The sequence below is a fragment of the Passer montanus genome, unplaced genomic scaffold (genome assembly GCF_014805655.1).
Source record: "Passer montanus isolate IOZ18808 unplaced genomic scaffold, ASM1480565v1 scaffold1, whole genome shotgun sequence".
In the NCBI taxonomy this organism is placed as follows: Eukaryota; Metazoa; Chordata; class Aves; order Passeriformes; family Passeridae; genus Passer; species Passer montanus.
Window position 1 is genome coordinate 6221845 of NW_024356504.1, and position 20989 is coordinate 6242833.

At 44.2% G+C, this 20989-nt stretch overlaps 2 protein-coding genes and 1 long non-coding RNA gene across 4 annotated transcripts in view; 1 reads left to right on the plus strand and 2 right to left on the minus strand.

The window, feature by feature from the left end:
* Positions 1-415, minus strand: part of RBM45 (RNA binding motif protein 45) — a 13603-nt gene extending 13188 nt beyond the window's left edge. For both annotated transcript variants that reach the window (XR_005630409.1, XM_039734093.1), the window contains exon 1: positions 63-415. Coding sequence is in view for 1 of the 2 variants with exons in the window: in XM_039734093.1 (XP_039590027.1) it covers positions 63-341 (279 nt within the window). In the remaining variant the exon portion in view is untranslated. The remainder of the gene's footprint in view (positions 1-62) is intronic.
* Positions 416-5750: 5335 nt separating this feature from the next.
* The window catches only part of PDE11A (phosphodiesterase 11A), a 107870-nt gene continuing 92631 nt past the window's right edge, over positions 5751-20989 (plus strand). Inside the window, exons 1-2 of the mRNA XM_039699397.1 lie at positions 5751-6571; positions 18464-18622. Of these exons, the coding sequence (XP_039555331.1) occupies positions 5774-6571; positions 18464-18622 (957 nt within the window). The 5' untranslated portion in view covers positions 5751-5773. The remainder of the gene's footprint in view (positions 6572-18463; positions 18623-20989) is intronic.
* LOC120497666 lies at positions 6797-11170 on the minus strand. The gene is made up of 3 exons (XR_005626546.1): positions 10911-11170; positions 10182-10335; positions 6797-7549 (listed from the first exon to the last, which is right to left on the minus strand). It is a non-coding gene; the product is annotated as an uncharacterized LOC120497666 (long non-coding RNA).

The following is a 20989-nucleotide window of genomic DNA, read 5'->3' on the forward strand; positions in this document are numbered from 1 at the left end:
CAGGCCCGGGCCCGCGGCTCCCGCAGCCCCGCTCGGCCCGGCCCGCGAGCCCCCGGCCGCACCTTGATGGGCTTGCTGTCGGGGAGCAGGCTGCGGCCGTGCATCTCCTCCATGGCCCGGCAGGCCTGCGAGCTGCGGGCGAACTTGATGAAGGCGATGCCGCGGGACTCGTTGGTGCGCCTGTCCCGCAGGAGCCAGATGTTCTGGATGTCCCCGAAGGGCGAGAAGCGCTCCCGGATCAGCGCCTCGCCGGTGTCCTTGCCCAGCACCACGAAGACGCGGCTGTTGGGCGGCTCGTCCAGGCACTCGGCCGACGGGCGGACGCCGCTGCTCTCCTCCATGGCGGGGCCGCCGAGCGCCGCAGCCTTCGACTGAGGCACAGAAGGGAAGTGCAGCAGCGCCTTTTCCGCCGCGGGCCCAGCGCGCCCGCCCCTTCCGCCGCACCGCTTCCGCCGCACCGCACCGCACCGCACCGCGCCCTGTACGCACCGCACTGCCTTAGACGCACTGCACCGCGCACCGCACCGCGCCCTGCACGCACCGCACTGCCTTAGACGCACTGCACCGCGCCCCGCACCGCGCCCTGCACACCGCACCGCACTGCCTTACACGCACCGCGCACCGCACCGCGCCCTGCACGCACCGCCTTGCACACTGCACCGCACCGCGCACCGCACGCACCGCCTTGCACACTTCACCGCACCGCCTTGCACGCACCGCACCGCGCCCTGCGCACCGCACCGCGCGCACCTCACCATTCCGCGCGCACCGCCCCGCACCGCGCGGCTCCGCGGTGCCTGCGAGGCCGGAGGGCGGGCGGCGCGCGTTCCGCCTGCTGTTTTTCACAAGCAAATTAAACATGCAGAAATCCCCCTTCTTTTCACATAAGCAGACGCAAGTAGAAGGACGTGATAACATTTGGTACTTTTTCCGTAGATCTAAACGGGCTGTGTTGAGAAATTAACATGTTCTCTATTCAGGAATATTATCAGTGCCACACTGTTGGAAAAGATAGAAGGCACAAGACAAGACCAAATCTTTGGAGTTTATTTAGCTGTACAACAGGAAAAGCTGCAGGATTTTCTCACTCAGATCCAAACAAAAACAAAGGCAAAACTAAGATGTGACATAAGTAGGGTGAAGTGTTGGAGGAGACGTACATAAATTTAAAAAGCTTTTTCTTTAGAGGTATGATAGCCTTACAAGGATTTACTATCACAGCTGTCGACTTTGCTGTACTACAGATGAATTTGAACTACAGTTCCACAGAAACAAAAACCCTCATTCCCTGTATTAAGATACTTGCACAATTTCCAATACTCAGTACACCAGGTCAGAAGGTTTATTGCTTTCCCAGAACACATTAGTGCCAATGGCAGATTTTAATTTCTGATTCTGGAGAGCTTTTAGATTTTGTTTGCTGGTCAGTACCCCCTGCTGGCATCGTGGTGTGCTGCAGTTGTTTTGCTTGACTAAATAACATTCCTTACTAGTACATTATGACTGTTGTTTTTTCTTGTGCTTTTCACAGAGAAAGTCTTTAAAAGCAGTGAAACATATTTTAAAAAAACTCCATTCTGTGTGGGTTTTATTGTTGGTTTTTTTAATGTTACTTGAATATAAATTATATTAATTGAATCAAGCTATTAATCATATACACAGTCCTGTGGTTAGGGGTTTTTTTCCTGGTTACTAAAGTCCTTTAGAATTGTGTTGCTTTTTTCCCCCCCTATGATTTCTAGGAAACGTTTTGTGACATTCACTTTATACTGGAATTTCCTTCAATACGTCATCTGCATATCGTAATTATTTTTTCCCAGTAAAATTGTAGTGAGCAAATCATACAGATGTTAGTACAAGTTTTGAAAAGAAAGCAAACAAACTGATATCTAAATTCACTTTAGACAATGGGAAGAATCAGGTCTGGAGGACAGAAAAGAAATGTGAACTTGTCATTACAGGTATTGCAGTAGTCTTCAGTACAAGTGCAGTCTTCTGTTGAAAAAGACAGGTTTTAGCAGGTTTGGAAGGAAACAATAATGGCTTTTCAACTTCTGTCAAGAGATTCCAGGAACTGGCTATTGACAACCTTTTTTCTAATGCCCTTCAATGGAACATAGCCTTGTGGAATTCAATGTCAATCTCATGTTAATTAAAAAAAAAAAAAAACAACTGTACAAAATTTCATTTGTATATTCTGGATATTGGAATTGCAAAGACATTTGCATAGTTTAGAAGCAGTAAGTAGTTGTATATGAAATGATACAAAGAACTGCAAGTCTCCATGATGCAAATAGGATTTATATTTTATTTATTAAAGTGACACAAAGACAAAGTATACCTTGTGCATTTTATATTACACATCATTTATGCTCCCATCCTCCTGCATTCTACTGGACTGCTTCCCCCTTTCAGACTGTTAAAGAGTAATAAAGCGTCTCCCCAAATGACAAAATTTTCTCAAGTGGTTTTCCCAATTGCATTTTGAGGAGTGCTATTCCATTGCCTTCCACAGAGAAACACACTGCACCTGAGAAATGCATTGACATTTCTCCTTGTGATTCTTTTAGGGCGTCTTAGGGCATTTCTGCATGTTGTACCCAAGGAAACCAGGTGGAACTGGCTAAAGCCTGCACTGCTGTCTGAGTTGGCATTGTGCATCCCTGCTGACAAAAAAGATGCATCCGATGTAAGATGCTCGTACCTCACTGCAGCATACCTGTAAAATTATAATAGCGGCACAATCCCATGGCATTGATAAAATCCATTTTCCTATTTTCGCCCTCCCACAAAAGGCTGAAACTAATCCACCTCAAGCCAACACAGGGCTGCAGCCCAGTGTACAATGTGCTTCTTTAACTCACCCTGCAGACAGAACAGAGACCCCAGTTTTCTCCTAACATCTATCAATGTACACCAGACCAGGCTTCTGAAGGTTTTATCCAGGTTTTTACAGCATGTCCAAAGCCTGTGCAAGTTACAGAACAGTCAAACCTGTGTGATCATCTTTGTCACATTTCATCTCTATATGGATTTCAGGTTCCACAGTTCTTTACAATTAAACTGTTACAGTAAATTTTTCACTCTGTATTCCATGCAATGGAGACAACTACAGTTTTACTTTCCTCAGTCTTGACTGCTATTTGAGAGATTGTCAATATGCAGATTTCTGATGCAGGCAAATCCTATGCGTAGAATCCCAGTAAAAGAAACTAAAATGCTGCAAGACTTGGAAGGACCTAGTTTATACCCAGGCTTACAGAAACACTAAGTTGCCTTAAGTGTTTACATACAGAACTGCTACATAGTAGCCATTTTGTAGTAAACACTGGTGTGCGTGCTCAAACCAAACCTCACCACGTTAAGATGGTAAAAATTATTTGCATTATTTTCGCACCCAAGGTCCTCTCCTGAGAGCTGGGGGTACGCGCCGGGCTGGCCTCCAGCCGCTCAGGCGATTTCTTTGTGCAAGCGGAGTGTTTGTGCCAGCGCTAACACTCGCTAACACTGCAGCCGGGGCTGGGGGCAGCCCGGGGGGCTGGGGGCAGCCCCGGGGGCTCGGGGACTCCGGGAGCGCTGCGGCTGAGCCCGAGGGGCCGCGCCCGCCCGCGGAACCCCCGCGCGTCACAGCCCCGGCAGCGCGCTCGGGAACGCGCACAGAGCCTTGCCCTCGCCCAGACGCGCTGCCTCGTCATACCCAAGCTACCTGCATGGAAAGAGCTCGGCTCCTTCGGAAGCGCGAGCAGCTCGGGGACGAATCCCTAGAGCGTGTCCTCCGACCTGCCCGCTTTCTGCCCCCCGCCCCGCAGCCCGCTCGCCGCGGCTTCTGCAGCCGGGCGCTCTCCGCAAGCCGGGCGGGGCACGGAGCGGCGGCCGGGAGCGGTCTTTCCCCGCACCGCCCAGGGTCGGGCTGGCCCCCGGCTCCCTCCTCCGCCCCCGAGCCCCGGGGCTGCGCCCCCCGCCCCGGCTGCCCGCGCGCCTGCGCGCCGTCCCCGCTGCCCTGCTGCCGGTGTGTGCCGGCGGCGGCGGGGCTGCTCAATGGAGAGAGCCCGTCCTCCTGCCGCAGCATCCCTGCGCGGCGGCGAGAGTCCGAGAGCTGCATGAAACCCCGCCGAGAGCGGGGGGCAAGCACGGCGCCCTGCCGCCACAGCGGCCCGGGACCCGCGGCGGCCAGAGAACCGCTGCTCAGCCTGCGAGGGCGCGGGCACCGAGACTGGGAGCAGAAATCCTTTGTCTGTAGCTTCCTAAGCTGCCTCCGAGCTGCTCAAGCCGAAGCATCTACACGGAGCCCCTGAGGGTCACCCCTACTGCCGCGGGACACACACACAGCCCTTCCTCCCCTCCTGACACCCCCGCACCAGCCTGCGCTATCGACACGTGTCCCAAAAGTACTCCCTCTCCTTGCCAGCACTGCCCGCACCCCGCGCCGTAAGGGGCAGCTGCAGGGACAGGGTCCCCGGCAGGTGGGAATCTCGTTTGGTTGAAGATTTGCCCGTGTGTTTTCCCAGCCACCCGAACTCCCATTCATGAATTTCTGAAACCGCCTTCATTCAGTCTTTGGTGAGCGCATGAAAAACATTTTCACGTGTAAAGATCCATGACTTGTTTTTTCAATCGCTTATGCGTAGGCATTGATTTAGCAATGAAAAGTGGTCCACGTGCGCATAAAAATAACCCTTGCCCGTCTGCCGGCGGTGGATACGGTCGGTTTCCGTCTGGCAGCCGGTGATGCCCGAGCGGTCACCCAGGAGCGCCTGGGCGCGCCCGCTCCCGCCGAGCCGCCCGGGGAGCAGTGGCTTGCGGCAGGCAGCCCCGGGCGGCTCCGGGCGGGCAGAGCCCGCTGTGCCCCTCGCAGCCCGCGGGGCAGAGTCGGGGCTCCGCACGGGTGAGGCTATCCGCAAACCAACTCAGCGATTCAAGAAACGGAATTCACTCAGGATTCTTGGAAGGGCTCCGTTTTTCTGCTTGTCACCTGAAGTACTGAAGCAGCTCAGACAATGGTATAAATGAGAGCTCTTTCACGGGAGCGCTCCCATTACCTCCCGCTGCCTCTCCCGCGGACCGCGGGCTGGAGCCGCGGCGGGGTTCGTCCCCTCCCCGAACGAGCATCACAGACAAAAGGCCCCTCCCTTTCCCCCCGATGTTGTTGAATGAAAGTCCCTAGCACAGCTCCCCACGGCCGGGGGTCCTCCCGCCCCTGCCGAGGCGGCTGCTGCCAGGCGGGCGGCAGTGCCCCCCCAGCCGCAGCGGGGTTTGCCAGCGCTCCCGCCAGCCCTCCCTCCTCCCCGCCTGCCCCCCCGCTCGGCTCACGCGTCCTCCCCTCCCTCCTTCTCAGTGGTCTGCCGGCTGGCTTACGCAGGAGCCGCCGCCAGCACTGACAGCACTTGGCAGAAGGGGTTTGCCCGAGCGCTCCCGGAGCATCTCCAGAGGCGCGGCGGCACCGCCTGCCCGACTCACCGGGGGAGCGGCCCAGAACCGGGAACCGAGGTCAGAGCTGGCGAAAGGCTGAAAACAGGGAACCACGGAAAATATCTAGAAAAATACCAATACTACTGCTACTAATAATAAAGAGTGGTGGGGGGAAAGGAAGTCGCGGGGGAAAGCAGAAGGCGAGAAGAAGGCGCGCCGCTGAGGAGGAGCCCGGCCCGGGGGCAGAAGGGCCGGCATCCCCCGTGCCCGGGGCGGCCGTCGGGGCGGCGGCAGCAGCACGTGGCGGCGGGGCATGGCCAGCGCGGGCGCTCCCGCGGCCTGAGCCGCCCCCGCCGCCGGCACCATGGCAGCCGCCGGCGATGCCGGCCTCGACGTGGCGGCGGTGGAAAGTTTCCTAGAGAGGCACCCGGAGCTGGTGGAGAAGTGGCTGCAGAGGAAGAACTCGCTGCCTAAAGCGCCTGCCGTGCCCGCTGGCGGCCCGTCGGAGGAGCGGCGGAGCAGCGACGGCCCCGGCGGCAGCTGGGGGAGCGCGGGCGGCCCCGGCGGCCCCGGCCCCGGGGGGCTGCAGCGCCGAGCGTCCCAGAAGGAGCTGCGGAAGAGCTTCGCCCGCTCCAAAGCTATCCACGTCAACCTCACCTACGACGAGCATGTGCACGCCCGGGCGCAGGAGCCGCTGAGCAGCGTGCGGCGGCGGGCGCTGCTGCGGAAGGCCAGCTCCTTGCCCCCCACCACCGCCCACATCCTCAGCGCCCTGCTGGAGTCCCGCGTCAGCCTGCCCCAGTACCCCCCCACCGCCCTGGACTACAAGCGCTACCTCAAGGAGCACAACGAGCGCCAGTTCTTCCTGGAACTGGTCAAGGACATCTCCAATGACCTGGACCTCACCAGCCTCAGCTACAAGATCCTCATCTTCGTCTGCCTCATGGTGGACGCGGACCGGGGATCCCTCTTCCTCGTGGAGGGGACCTCCGCCGGCAAGAAGACCCTGGTGTCCAAGTTCTTCGACGTGCACGCCGGCACGCCGCTGCTGCCCTGCGGCTCCACCGAGGACAGCAACGAGGTGCAGGTGCCCTGGGGCAAGGGCATCATCGGCTACGTGGCGGAGCACGGAGAGACCGTCAACATTCCCGACGCCTACCAGGTAGGAGCCGGGCAGGCTCCCCCGGCCCGCGGCGGCGGAGGCACGGAGCGAGCAGCCCCGATGGGCTGGCCCTGCCTCCCCCGGCCTGTCCCGAGCAGCCCCGATGGGCTGGCCCTGCCTCCCCCGGGCTGTCCCGAGCAGCCCCGATGCGCTGGCCCTGCCTCCCCCGGGCTATCCCGAGCAGCCCCGATGCGCTGGCCCTGCCTCCCCCGGGCTGTCCCTCCCGCCGCCGCCTCGCCCGGGGCGGCCCGGCCGGGAATGGCGAGGGGCGAGTGCCGGGGGACGCCGGGGAAAGAGGCAGGGGAAGCCCGATGGGGCTAAATGGTCCTACAGTGGCACAGAAGCGGTCTGGATTTCGCAGGAGCGCTTCATGTGTTTCTAAAGCATGTTTTGGAACAAGCTGAAGAAAAGTTTAAAAAAATGCTCGTGACAGTCCGAATGATGGTGATCTTAAATTTCTATCTCAATGTTCCCTGGCTCTCCACTGCTGAAAAAATCTCATTGCTTTTAAAAGAGCGTATATTTTCACCTTTGCATATGCCCACTCAGCCCACATGGTATGTGTTTTCAGACGCACTCCTAGTAGTGATACAGCCAGGGTCCTGTTATTCTCCAGCAAAGACTTTCCCCACCTTTTACTTCTTCAGAGTCTTCAGTGTGAATTGTGAAAATTTACTTCTGGTTTCAAGGCAGACATTGACCCCTGGCTTCAGCAGGGACAGAGGAGCTTTTGCCCGAATGTTTCGATGTAGAGCAGAGCTTTCAGTTTCCTGGCTTGAAATTTACCTCTCTTTCGGGCGGTCTGTTTCTAGTGTTTATTTGTGTAAGGTACTATCAGCAATTGAAGGTTGTTGAGGAAATGAAGAACCACAAAGTAACACGTTTTCTCAGTTAGGATCTTGGTAAGCTTGAGAAAGGTGGGAGATGTATGTCTTGAAGAATTCTAGTAGTAAACATTCTTCAGTGTCATATTTTAATCTACAATAATAACAAAAAACAATAAACATTAAAAAACTGATGATGCTTTGCAGCAGACTACAAGGAAGAAACTTGAAAAATAAGATTTGGTTATTTTTGGTTTTTAAATACAGAATAAGATCCAGGGTATATGTAGGGCTGAATATTTATTTATTTATTTGTCAAGCAGTATTTGAAAAATACTAGGAACCTCACAGATCCAGACTGACAGAGTTTCCCAACCCACAGATTTCAAAGGGAATGGTAAAAATGCTCAGACTAAAATGAGTATTGGATCACCTTTGAAAAAAAATTCAACTGGCTTTCTTCCTTTATTTTTTCCCCTTTTCTGCATTATACACTTTTTCTTGCAATCTGGTTTTGTTGCTTTCACTTGTAGAACTGCACAATTTCCAGAATATCTGCTGTTCTAGGTGAAGCAGTATGTTCTCAATAGTCCCAACTTGCTAAGCAGATAAAAGATATCTGAGTTTGGCTAGGAAGAAACTTGATCCCTCCTTCTAAACTTGGATAGCTCCAGACACCCTTTTTTTGGAGGTGAGAATGCCACTGGAAGGGCATTGTTTTCTAGTCCTAGGGACGTATATTGTTTTATTTTTAATTTTTTTTCTTCAGTGTTTGTTCACTTTGTGTTCAGTTCCCTGTGAAAAAGCCCAGCTTCTTTGAACAGCTTATTTTCTGTTTCATCCACAGAGAGAAGTGAAAAGCAATCCATCCAGTTGCCATTCCCAGTGCTATTTATGTTATACTTTTGTCTGGCTCTTATTCAAAATCAATTTAAATATTATAAATAGTACAGTTCATTGTATCTTTAAGCCCTAAGTACATTAGTTGCAGTAGATGGGCAAGTTCTAGTCCAAGTCCATCCTGTAATTACATCAAATGCAGCTTCCCTACTTTCATTGGAGCTACTTTGATTTACTTTAGTGCAAATGAAACTTAAGACCTTCCAACTGTAATGAAAGTTTTGCTGGATAATAAAACATGGGCCTGCTTTCAGTTATGTTTGAGAGTGAGTACAGTATATCTTCTCCTGCTTGGCAAGGATATATACCCATGGTGGATCACCAAAAGGAGACATTTCTAACTGGATGCTATAGAGAGCTCTGCGGAAGCCCAGGTACCTGTGCGTGAAGAGGTGACAGCTGCTCCATTTCAGATCATTGTAGTGCTCACAATGGAGCACTTTAAAAATTAATAAAGATGATAATATTGTTTTTTGCCATTGATGATGAAAGTGTTTAATCAACTGTCACATAATAAAACAGCACTACCACGAAACTCTGTCAGGTGGACAGAAGGGGTGACAAAAGGGGTGACAGAAGAGCACTATTTTTTTGTCCATTGAAGAGGGTTTCTACACTGATGCTTTTTGGCAAGAAAAAGCCCTACACAAGGTCAGAGGAACTTTTAGATTAAGTTAAACTTCTTTTGCTTGGTTTTTTAAATTAACAAACTTATTTAAAATAGGTAAACATACTTCCATATCATCAATTAGTTAGTTTACTGTACTGGGAAATTTATTATTATTCAACCATCTCTATTTTCTCAGAGCCTGATCAAATACCATTTGGAATTCTACCACTGAGTACAAATTGGGTTGCCTGCTTGTACTGTCAGCTGTGACTGACATTAATGGTACTTCAGTGCAATCAACATTACAATTTAATGCTGTCATGTCTTGCAATGTGTTCCATGCAGGCGGTCCCCTGTGCCCATCAGACTGATTGTTTCAGGAAGTATTTGTAAATGACTGGTTGTGTTATTATCAGAGACAGCATACTATTTCAATTATGCATTTATTCTTCTAAAAAGAAAAAATACCAAAAAAAATTAGATCGGGCTTTTCACAATCTGGGTGATTGTTACTGTTGTTGAGTGGGACTTTCAAAATCTGCTCATGTGAACAATATTTCTTAATTCAATAAACATACATAGATACAAGATTTGGAATTAATATCACATATTGAGGACTGTATAATAATCACTTCTTTTGATACTAAACAGTGACCATATGAGATCTCACAGTAGTTTAATTTATGGAGTTCAGCTTTGACTGAATAAATTATTGGAGGCTCACAGCAGTAGAAAATTCAACAAATAATTTATGGAAATGTTTAGATGAATGTCTCATAACTGATTCAAAAGTTACACAATTTCATTTGTGGCATTAAAAGCTTTATTTATTGCATTGGAGAGTCATTTGATGAAAGTGAGTTTATAATTTTAGCTGCAACATGCATGATCTGATATGCAAGTGTTAGCAGTACAGAGAATTTGAGAAAAGGAAAGCAATTAGATACTTTCTTTCATTTTCATTTTGAAGCCAGTCTAAAACTGTTTCTCCTGAAATTAATCCAGTTGAATTGTAAATCAAACTTTCAGTCACTTTAAGTTCTAAAATAAGGCCTTGGACGCTCCCATATGTAAATTTGGGGAAGTGTTTCTGACTCCTTTTTCATATGGGAATAATGAACTATATCTTGAGCACACATGTTGGAAGAAGAATCAGATCTTACTGGCAAGGAAATCTGGGGCCTAAATGTCCATTTAGGCTCTTTTTGACAGAGAATAGGTGTAGTTTCCATCATCATATTAAGCTCATTTTAAGTACACAGACAGAGACCATTACCTGTAGTTCCTAAAAGCTGTTTCCAAATGTAATGTTTTTGTCCAATTTGAAGCTGTGGATTTTTTCATGTCATCCATTCTTCTCACAGGACATCCATGGTGTTTAGCTGAAATTACTGATAATTTAAATTTTGTTCCATCTCTTAGAGCAGTATCTAAATAATAAACATTTTAAATTACAAGTAATGTTTGGTTATTGTTATACTATTAGCTGTGCAAAAATTAGGAAACAATTTAATAGCATCCCAAATCCTTCCAACTAGTAGAAAAAATATTATCCTCTAGAATAGTAAGCATATATCAGAAAGTAGTGAAATATATGTTCTGCCATTTTCCAGTGTCAGCAGAATAAAGTTTCTGCACATCTTATGTTAACTTTGTAATTTTAAAAGTAGCTTTAAAAGACAGAAGACAAAAATGGCTTACCAGATGGATGTTTTAATAAAGCATGTAGCATAGAGGAGAAATATTAAAGGGAGTCACGCTAAGACATGAGTTTTATAAGTTAGAGAAAGTGCTGTAAAATATGACTAATTATTTTTCAATATAGCTCAAGTCCTCCAAAAGAAAATATAACCACATTACTGCAACTGAAATCAAGGAAAGTAAAACACAAATCAAGCTCTCTTTGTTCGGGACTTTCCTGTTACCTCTTTCAAGCTTAGGCCAAGTGTAGCACAGTTAATGCACACACAGCCCTTCACTGCAGGTTTCAAACATCCTTCAATACCTGGGTACAGGTGTGGGCGTTGTCTTTTTCAAGCGTTCCAGAGCATTCAGAGTCTCCTGCTGCGCCACGACAGCATCACAGAGATGCTGTTCAGGGATGCAAACCTTTGTGCCCCATGTGGGGCTGCCTGTGGGTGCAGAAGGACAAGAAGAGGCATGAGGTAGCTGTTTGTCATCAGCAGCATTAACAGCAGATCTCTCTCAGTTTCAAAGAGCAGTGAAAGCACTAAAACCCTGGGGCCTGGGAGGTTCAGCTCTGCAAGTGGGAAGCACTTTGTTCTACTCAGCAGCATTGGACAGTGGCACCAACAGCTCAACGAATTTCAGTGTTGACTCTTAACAAGGAGAGAAGTTGCTCTTAAGAGAGCAAAGATCATAAGACCTGGCAAGCAGAATACACAGTGGTTTTAAAAATTTCCTTGTAATATAGAAAAAAAGATAAGAAACAGGTTTTCTTTGCTGTTCATTAAATATGACTAGGAGGTACCATGGGGAATGCAGGAAATAACTGCAACAGTAAAGACGAAGATGTGCTTTGCATAAAAGGACACTCCAGCCCATCATGCAAAATTTAGGAAAACTTGAAATTCTAAGTACAAGTCCATAAATTGGTGAAGGGTGTTAAAATTATCCCTGTGTCTGCAGCCCACTGGCTGTGTACATGCCCTTCATCCTTCATGTCACAGTGGTGCTGGCCTGGGAGAGGCCACATCTTTCTCCAGGAGGCAGGTCCTGGGAAGGAAAGGCAGAGAGCCCTCAGGGCAGTAGCTGAGGATATCTTCACCTCCTGTCACCTCCCTCACTCCGTAAGTCTTCTTCTCCAGGAGCAGTTTCTGACTGATGCATTCGACATCCTAAGACCTTCCCAGGTCCACCACGACTCTCTGGAGATCCCACCAGGGGCAGGAGCTCCTGGCTGACACCAGGGTGACGTAGAGGGACACTCATCCAAAGCGAAGGCTCAGTTGTTTCGTGTCCCCAGGATCCCCAGGACAAACAGGACTGTGCAGTGTACACTGCTGGTGGCAGCCCTCAGGCATGCTGAGGAGTCACACCTTCCCTCCAACTTGTGTGAGCAGGTGAGGCTGCCTCCCCCAGCAGGCAGGCGGTGGCCTGGCCCCCAGGGTTGCTGTCATTATTCCGTGGATCCTCTCCTGCTTCTTGCTGCCCCAGGTGTGCTCTCCGTGGATCTGATGCTGAGATATTTGGGATGAGCAGTAGTGGGGCTTCTTTGTCACAAGTCCCTGCACCAGTGCCCAGCTCTCCCTCCTGCAGCGGGTCCCTGGGCTGCTGGCCTTGCAGAGCTTTGGCAGGAAAAACATTTTGGAGAGCTGGGGTGGTTTTGCTTTTGGTAAGCTGATAGACATTGGCTGAGTTTATTGCTCAGCCAATCCACCTGAAGAGTGGTGGATGTCTGAAGAGTGCAGATGTTCTCAGATTTTTTTTGCTCAGACATTCTAAAATGACTTTGTAGAACAGATGTGAAACTGGCGACATTCTGTGGCCTATAGTTCCTCATGAGAAAGTAGTAGATGCGTTTGATGAAAGCAGGTCAGTGACAAGGACAAAAACCTGCAGGGTCTGGCCCTTCAGATTTTAGTTGAGGTCCAGTTACAAACACAAGACTGAGTAAAGCTGTAGTTTTGTGTGGTAAATGATTTTGATGTATTCTGCTTCATTTGCTTTCAATTTTTCAAAACAACTGGATATTTCATTTTGTTTATTTACAGTCGTATGCTATTGCATAGCTTTTCTATAGAATAACAAATTTAAGAAGTATACACGCATCGTTATGCATGTTAATTTGTTTTACTTTTCTAAAATAACCCTATTGGCAAACTATAAAAAATAAATTAAAGTAATGGCTCAGGAGTTATGTGCTAACAGGGCAACAGCAACTTTGTGCAGGCTGAGCTTCATGTCTCTAGAGTGTGCATCTCAAAATGAGTGCTGCTTTGTCAGAATAAGACTGCTGCTGTAACACTTGAAACTGTGTTGCCCACCCGAGTAATCTCCAGCATGTGCTAGGTTTAAACCTATACACAGTTTTCTCTTGAAACACCCAGGAGTCTTGTTGGTTTCCTTGCTCAGAGGAGTATTAGCTTTCTATAGCCACGTGTGTGGCTTTAGAAAGCTAATATATGTCTTGTATAAAGAATCATTAATATTTAGGAGATCAGCACTAAGCCCTGTCCCAAAGAAATGTTGGAACAAGATGGGAACATGAGTGTGGTTATAGCTGGTGCCCAGTGGGACATCAGTCAGGGCTGGTACAGAAGGGGAGAGAGAACCACCACAGATGTCATCTCTAAATATTGAAAGTTAGAGGAAAAATATTTTTCTTTGTAAACAATTTATTTAATAGTGATACAATCAGACTAGAAATGCACAGAATCTGCTGTACAGAATGCCACAACTTGACTCACTGTCGTGCTATTGGTGATCTGTCTGGAGTTTGTTTTGAAGGAAGAAAACAAAATCCTTATGTGATGGATCTAGCTAATGTCCTACAGAGGAATATTTTCTGACCCCTACTGCTGATCAGTTCAGACTATGAAGCATGAGCTGTAATTATCCTTATTAGCTAGGCACTCATGTTTGCAGACTTGCTCGTGCTTATAAAGTCTTTTCTTCCTGTTTCAGACTATTATATGATTTTTTCACATTAATTTTGTGCAAGTCATAATTAGACAAACGTGTATTGTTACTAATGTCCGTTGTCAAACTAATAACTGAAACAGTGCTCAGAAAGAGAGCTCGTGAGTCGTGTGAGACACTCCCAGCAATCAAACTAAGCAAAGCCTCAAACTCCTGACATATGTGGGGGAAAAATAACACCAAAAAATTTAGTATTGCATTGTTGCACCTTTTCCATTTTTACAAAGTAAGCTACTGTACAAATTCAGACTATAAATGGTCTTAGTTTTAAATCTGGAACTTAAAAATTTTTGAGATCAATGTTCTCTCCTTTTATAAAAATTGTTTTGGGAGTAAAGAAATAAGAGCTGGCTGAGCTGTTTCATGTGTCCTATCTGTTGTAGTAATTTTTTTCCTGTAAGAATTATTGCTGTCACTGTATAAATAGTCACAGTGTAACTGGACTGTGCTTATTTACTTGGGAGAATTAGGTTTGCAATGCTGTTGCCTGGTACTAGTTTGTTCTCCTGCTGCCTTTGTCTCTGGGGATTTAGGGATTTTGGGGGAGATGACAGGAATAGCTGCAGCAGTCCTTACATGGAAGTCTTGTCAGAGATTGCTTTATTAGTTGTGTTTTGCGTGTGAGTTTCTTGTCTACAAGGTTTCCCCTTATCTCCTGCAGTGGTTTATTGCTTGGGTTTTGTTTCCTGTTTATGCACAATGTAATTTGCACCATATGTGATTTTTAGAAAAGTGCATCTAGAACAGACTGCATGGCCTAATTTTTTTTTATTTGTATTTAGCATTTTTAATGTAATGCTTTGAATCTAGAGAACTTGCTGTCTTTTAGATTGCTCTTTTAGCTTTCTTGCTCTTTTTCTTTCTATAAAAGCTTATGTATTATACTTACAGGAAGTGTGATTAGGAAAGTGAATCAAGTTATGAGATCTTCCAATTTAAATTTCTTTATTTTTATAAAGGCTCTTGGAGGATGGCTTTCTATAAATTCACTCAAACTTGTCTATCCCATGCAGTTGGGTACTCCAGTAATACTCAAGTATTAACAATGCTGTCATAATACTTGTATTAGCTATTTTTCATGCAACTTAGCAACTTAATCAGGAACTTAAATACTGCATAATCCAGGAAATTTTGATGCAAATTTGTGTGATTTTTGTTTTTTTTCAATAGAACCCTTTTTAAAAAAAAACCCAAAAGCAAAGCAACAACAAAAATGGTGCTGTAAATGGTAAAATATAATAGGCCAGACCTGTTAATAGAATAGTTTTGTAGTGTTCTCTTCTGTCATCAGGAGATTTGAAATAATAATGTTTTCAAATAATAAAATCAAAAATATCTTTCTCTTTTAGCTGTCAGCTTTGGCTGAGGTACTTGGTGCATTTCACTAGATTAAATGCTTTTCCTCAGATACTGAAGAAAGAGGAAGTGGCTTTGTCATGAAGACTTAATTCCTGGAAATATTATCAAGCAGGTTTCATCCTCCATTATAATGTTTGATTCTTAGCTAACTTGGGTTAGGGTTATACTTCTTTCTTTTGTTCTAAATCATGGTGATAATGCTCACATAAATTTACTGGTTTTGATAAGGTTATAAAAATACATGTTTTCAAGTTCAAAGAGTTATCCTATGTTGAAAAAAACAGAAAAACACAGTGAAACATCTATGTTTGCTAACAATGTATGAACTACCAACTTTAACTGAAAATCAACACCAAAAAGCAGTTGGTGAAACTGCTCAGAAGCCAAAACTTTAGCTGAAAGTTGAGATTCTGATAATGTATGATTCTAGAACCCTAATGGAAAAAAAAAAATCTTTCTGTACCTTAATCTGCTCTTCTACAGAATAAACCCATGAAGATATTTATCTGTTCTCATTCACTGGAAATCTTCAGATATATCCAAAAAACCTGGGACTACATTGTTCCTGAGCAGGTAACTGGATTACCAGCACTTGGATTGATGGCTCAAACTTGCTCTCTTCTGCGTCTTTACTTCATTCACCTTTTGCAGGGCAACATTTACAGTCAATAAATATCTTTAAGGCTAGGATAGGGTTTGTCTTACAGAGTAAGTTTTCCTTGACGGCAGATGTGAAATTCCAGTTAAAAATGCCTCAGCCTTCACATTTTTAATATCTCTGTGTAGAAAACTCATTATATAGATCCAAAGCAGAATTTAGTATTTCTTTAAACAGTCAGTGGAAGACTTCAATTCATGAGTGTTCTTGCATGAAAATACTGTAAGTACAATTACAATTATGGTGAAGTCTCCCTCTCAAAAGCTTTTATTTAGTCTGCCCCTGATTTTTGAATATATATTTTAATGGTAAAATACTGAAAAGCAAGTGCTGCACTGCTGTCATAAACACTGAGACTCCTTACTACCCCGGGTCCTGGTGCAAATGAGGACCCTGTTGTGTTACAGGCTGTTCCAACATGTGGGATAATACAGTTTGCAAACATTTTGAGATATCATCTGACAGAGCTTCTCTCTGATTTACCAGCTTTGTTGTCAGCTGCTAAACAGGCCTCCTTGCTCAAGGTTACTACCCTGTGAGGAGAGGGGGCTGTAAATATTGTCCATTCTTGGCCATCACAGTTCACACCTGGGCATTAAAGTTTTTATTGGTACTGTTAAACTCAGTAAAACCACTCTTTTAGATCCTGCCATGTGTGTCCCATTATGACAACAACTAATGAAAAAAGACAATGTGGGGATAAGAGGTTTGGAACATAATGCAGGTCACCCAGTCACTGTTTGCTGTGCATATTGCATGGTTCAACAATATCAATGTCACCAGGAACAGCATTTTCGTTTTGTTCACTTATATATCTCTCCTCATCGCTTATTCAAATGCCACCCAAATGAAATTCTGGCATGCTTTTCCACAAAGAGTGTGGGTAGGTTCACATCTTCAGGATTCTCAGCTTTTACCAAGTCACTGAGGTTTTTATCAATAGTGCCTCATTTTTCCAATTAAACACATTCACTTTCTTAGACTACTGTACCTTTAGTTTTGGCTTTAAGATGTAATACCCTTCTGCAAAATGTCATCCAGTTCTTGAGTATCAGGGGATATAATCTGATATCCTGCTTCCTCCTAGTGTAGAGGTTCCAGGGAGAGAGATCCACAGAGAGGCCTGTTGGAAAGGCAATGACTACCTATAACACATGAATGGAGTGTATTCAGATGAGAAAATCTCAACTCACTTCTGGTGTGACCAGCAGCTGTTGTGGTTTTTTTAGTTCAACTGCCCCTTGAAGGTTTGCTTTTTTGTAAGGCCCTCTAGGTGTCAATCAACAATAGTATTGCTACTCAAAGCACACTGTTGTTGTTTCAGTGTTCTCCCCCTGTACTCTGCTTTGCTTGGTACAAAATTAGTAGAGCAGGGACTGTCTCTTCAGTAGCACAAAATATCTTATCAATATTTCAGCAACAGCAGCTAATTCCAAATAGTAGTTCAGACATTACCTGGAAGTACTGGAAGAAAAATTTAATTTATTCATAAGTGAAGCCTAGTGTGTGATAATTGCATTGCATTTTCATTTTTTTTCTGTTGTAGAAGAACTGTATCTTTCTAGGCAGGATTCTCTGTGCTGCAGAACACTTCAGCTTCTACTGAAGTTGATAAAAAAGTGTTTAGAAGAAGCATTTGGAAAGATCACAAGATCAGACAGATCTGCATCCTTGATGCTGTTATTAAAAAACATCCATCATGGGAGTTCTGGCTCTCCCAAAGAAGTTGGGTACATTTGGTATTAATTCCTTCTGGTTGAGATGTTGGAAAATGTGCAATAAGTAATAAAGTAGCCAAATGTATATGTTAAGCTGGGTAAAAATAGAGCATTTCTAAATAATGTCTCAAAGTGAAGAGAATATTTCTATAGCATCTGGAATTTACAATAGATAATACTAGGGGAATAGATAAAAATTTGTCAAGAAAAATAAATTGTCAGTTTTTAGTATCAGTAAAATATTATTAAATTGCTTATCACAACCAAATTAAGGTGTGGATTATTTTCTTGACTTGAGACAAATATGGGCATTATTTCACAGCCAATATTGATTAAACTTTTGAAAACGAAAAGTTGTGCCTAATTTTGTACAACAGCTTAATTCCTTTATGTTAGGAGAGTCTGAACTGGCTTTAGCTATTGCCTGCAGCACAATGCAAACTTCACCCTTAGGAAAGGTGAACAGAGGAACAGAGCTGCTGCCAGTGAAAAGCAATAATTTCCTCTCTGGCTGATAGAAGAGCTGTTGAAGACTATGCTCCACCAAGATGAACAAAAGTGATGTCAGCACTACCTCTTAAGTTTTCATCCTCCTTTGAGTTACTTTATGATCTGCAATTTGGGCTTTACTGTTCCAGAGAACGGATTGCTGCACAGTGCCTTTTTTGAACAGGGGCATTCCTGTACTTAGTTTTCCAGAAAGAGCTGAGGTTTTGACTGCATTTCTTTGAGTACATGTTTGTACTGGATCCAGTCCACATAACCAGTCATACTTGAATAGAGAGAAATGGGCCAAAAAGAGCTTCCATTTACTTGTTGTGAGCATCTACAGAATATGGGTGTGCAATGGCAGCAGGGCCTGGCAGAAGTGTGTATGCCTGGTCATGTTACTAATGGCAGATATCAGTCTCTGCCGACACTCTTCTGATTGAGGTAGAAATGTGGGACTACAGTGAATGTGATTATGTAATGGTAAATTTGTACTGATCTCCTGAGAAAAGTGAGGAAAAACAACTAATAAAGAATGTCCTGATAACAGAGAAGCAACAGCCTAATGCTACTGAAAAATACCATATCAGACATTGAGAAAAGTACTTTGCTGTCTGAAGAAAGCTTAGATATATGAAATGTATGTTAATGTTTCCTAATTTCCTTTTGAAGGATCGACGCTTTAATGATGAGATTGACAAACTGACTGGATACAAGACAAAGTCACTCTTGTGCATGCCCATAAGAAACAGTGATGGAGAGATTATTGGTGTTGCCCAAGCAATAAATAAGACTCCAGGAGGTGCCCCTTTTTCTGATGATGATGAAAAGGTAAGGTTACCTTTACTTTTGCACGCTTTCTAAATTTTTTCTCTAATTCAGTAGACTTGTCTAAAGAGACTTAATCTAAATTAGTAAATAGCACATCATTTGTGTTTATGATGTTTTTCTAGAAGTGCATAGCAAAGCTGTACAAAGCTGTTGTACATTTTTGTTGTTTTCAATAGAAAATGTAATAGAAATAAGAAAAAAGAAAATAGAAAATCTGTCCTGTAAATGTCTGAGTTCCTCTGTTAATCTTATAAAAACCTTTTTTATGTAGTAGACCTTAGTAGGAAGACTATTTTTGAAAACTTCACCTGTAAAAATTAGTTTGGGGAGAAATTATCACAGAGATACTCCTAAGCTTGCTGACTATAAAAATCAAGATCTTCTCTTAATACTTTCCATGGCATAAATGCCTTTAGCATATGCAAAAGAAATTTTATTTTAGAAGAAATTATGCATATACAAATCTGTTATTCAAAAATATTTGAGACTTGCAGATACTTAAGGACGAAGAGGATGGGAAGGAATGCCAGGTATGTGTATCTCAGGTGGAATTTGGAGAGAAAAGTGAGCTCAAAAGGCAGGAAAGTAGAAGTATCTGCAAAGAAGAAACTTGAATTAAACACAGGAGGAAATAGGAAATGCTGTTGAAGGAAAATGTATTCAGCAGACCGTGGAGGGAAAATGTGCAGGAGGCCAACATGTGACTGGGGAAGAGAAGGTAGAGAGCAGCAAACTGGGGAGGAACAGAACTGCAACTCTCTCAGCCCAGGAGAGAGAAATGGAATCTCCTTTAATTGTTTCAATAAATTGTTTCCCCTTTAAGCAGGGAACTACTCTTGTGTGTATTGAAACAATGTTGAATCTCGTTTTTGTGGAACCTTGGTTAGAGGCAGACTTTTCCTCCAAAAAGCTCTTTATATTGATTTAAATGTTGTTAATGTCATACACCCTTTTTTAAAAAAATAAAAATAATTAACTTTTGGTTTTTATTTCTGCAAGGTGTTTGTGTAGCTGATTTAGCATAGTCATTTAGATTAAGTAACTTTAAATATAACTCTCAATTTTCAGATGGTACTTTATCTGAAGTTATCCAGCACTTCTTAAATTCCTTCTTTATAAGCTATCTAAAGTTGTGTAACCATAGGTTGCTTCTGAGTTACTTTTGATTCTTGAGAACCCTGGATGTTGAATATTGATTTAATAGCAATGTATGCCTCAATGGGTGACTAAATGCAAATTAAACCTTCCCTGTATATGGGCTTTCAGCATTTCTTTTCATTAGTACTGTCCTTGTACAGGGAATTTTGTTTAAAATACAGCTTTTAACATGGGTCCTACATTTGATTGTCATACATTCAACTAGCAAAACAACTGTGTATATTTGAATTGTGTATTGCATAAATATTCTAATGTATGTGTATTTAATGCTGAGGCATTTGCTTCCATACAGTGACTACCAAATATTATCTAAAAATCAGCAAATTGCCCATACTTTGTCATCTTTATTTTGTTCTTAATAATTTAGATCCCTGTTATATTTATAAGCCTGTATGTTGGAACTCTTCAAGAATATATTGAATGGGTTCTGACATGTAGATTTTATGGAAAAGTAAATGAGAACATAACCATCATTTTGCCCTGTAATAGATCTTGGATATAATGAGGCCTGTCAGGCTGTGTGTTGTTATTTCAAAACCCATGCTTTTAAGTTTTTTTTCACTCAGTTGGTAACCTATAACCATGATATACCTCTGGGTAGCAAGGGAACACATACTTTCAAGAGAACTGTCTTGCAGGATTAGCAAACAGGTATTTTTAACCATAATATCAGCACAGATGTTTGTGAGGAAAGGAGGCAGATGAAAACTGAGACACCCTCTTCAGAATAAGAAAAGAAAACTTTGCTAGCCTGGGTATTGAGGTGGCTTGTGTAGAAAAGCCTGATGAGTAGCTGGCAAAAGACCTATATGCAGCTTTATGTTGATGTTACAGTTTCTGACAATCAGCAGCTTCAGAATGGTTAGAAAATGAAAATATAAATTAGTAGTCTTTTTCATACCCAAAAAAACCTCTCAGAGAAATGTGTGTATCGTTTGAGTCTGGCTTTTGTTTGCAAGTGTCATTCCTCTCTTAGTATTGTGTGAAGCAATTAAAATAATCTGTTGGAGTTTTTTTATAAAATGACAAGACTATATTGTCTAATGAAATGTCTCTTGGCAGCACTGCTGTCTCGAGTCAATAGGAAACAAAGACTTATGTTTTCAATTAGAATTAAGTAGATGCTAGCCTCATTTTTATGTACTCTTAGTTGTTTTCAGGAATTTAATAGCAAATAAAATATTTAAGGTTTGAGGAGTTTTTAATGCT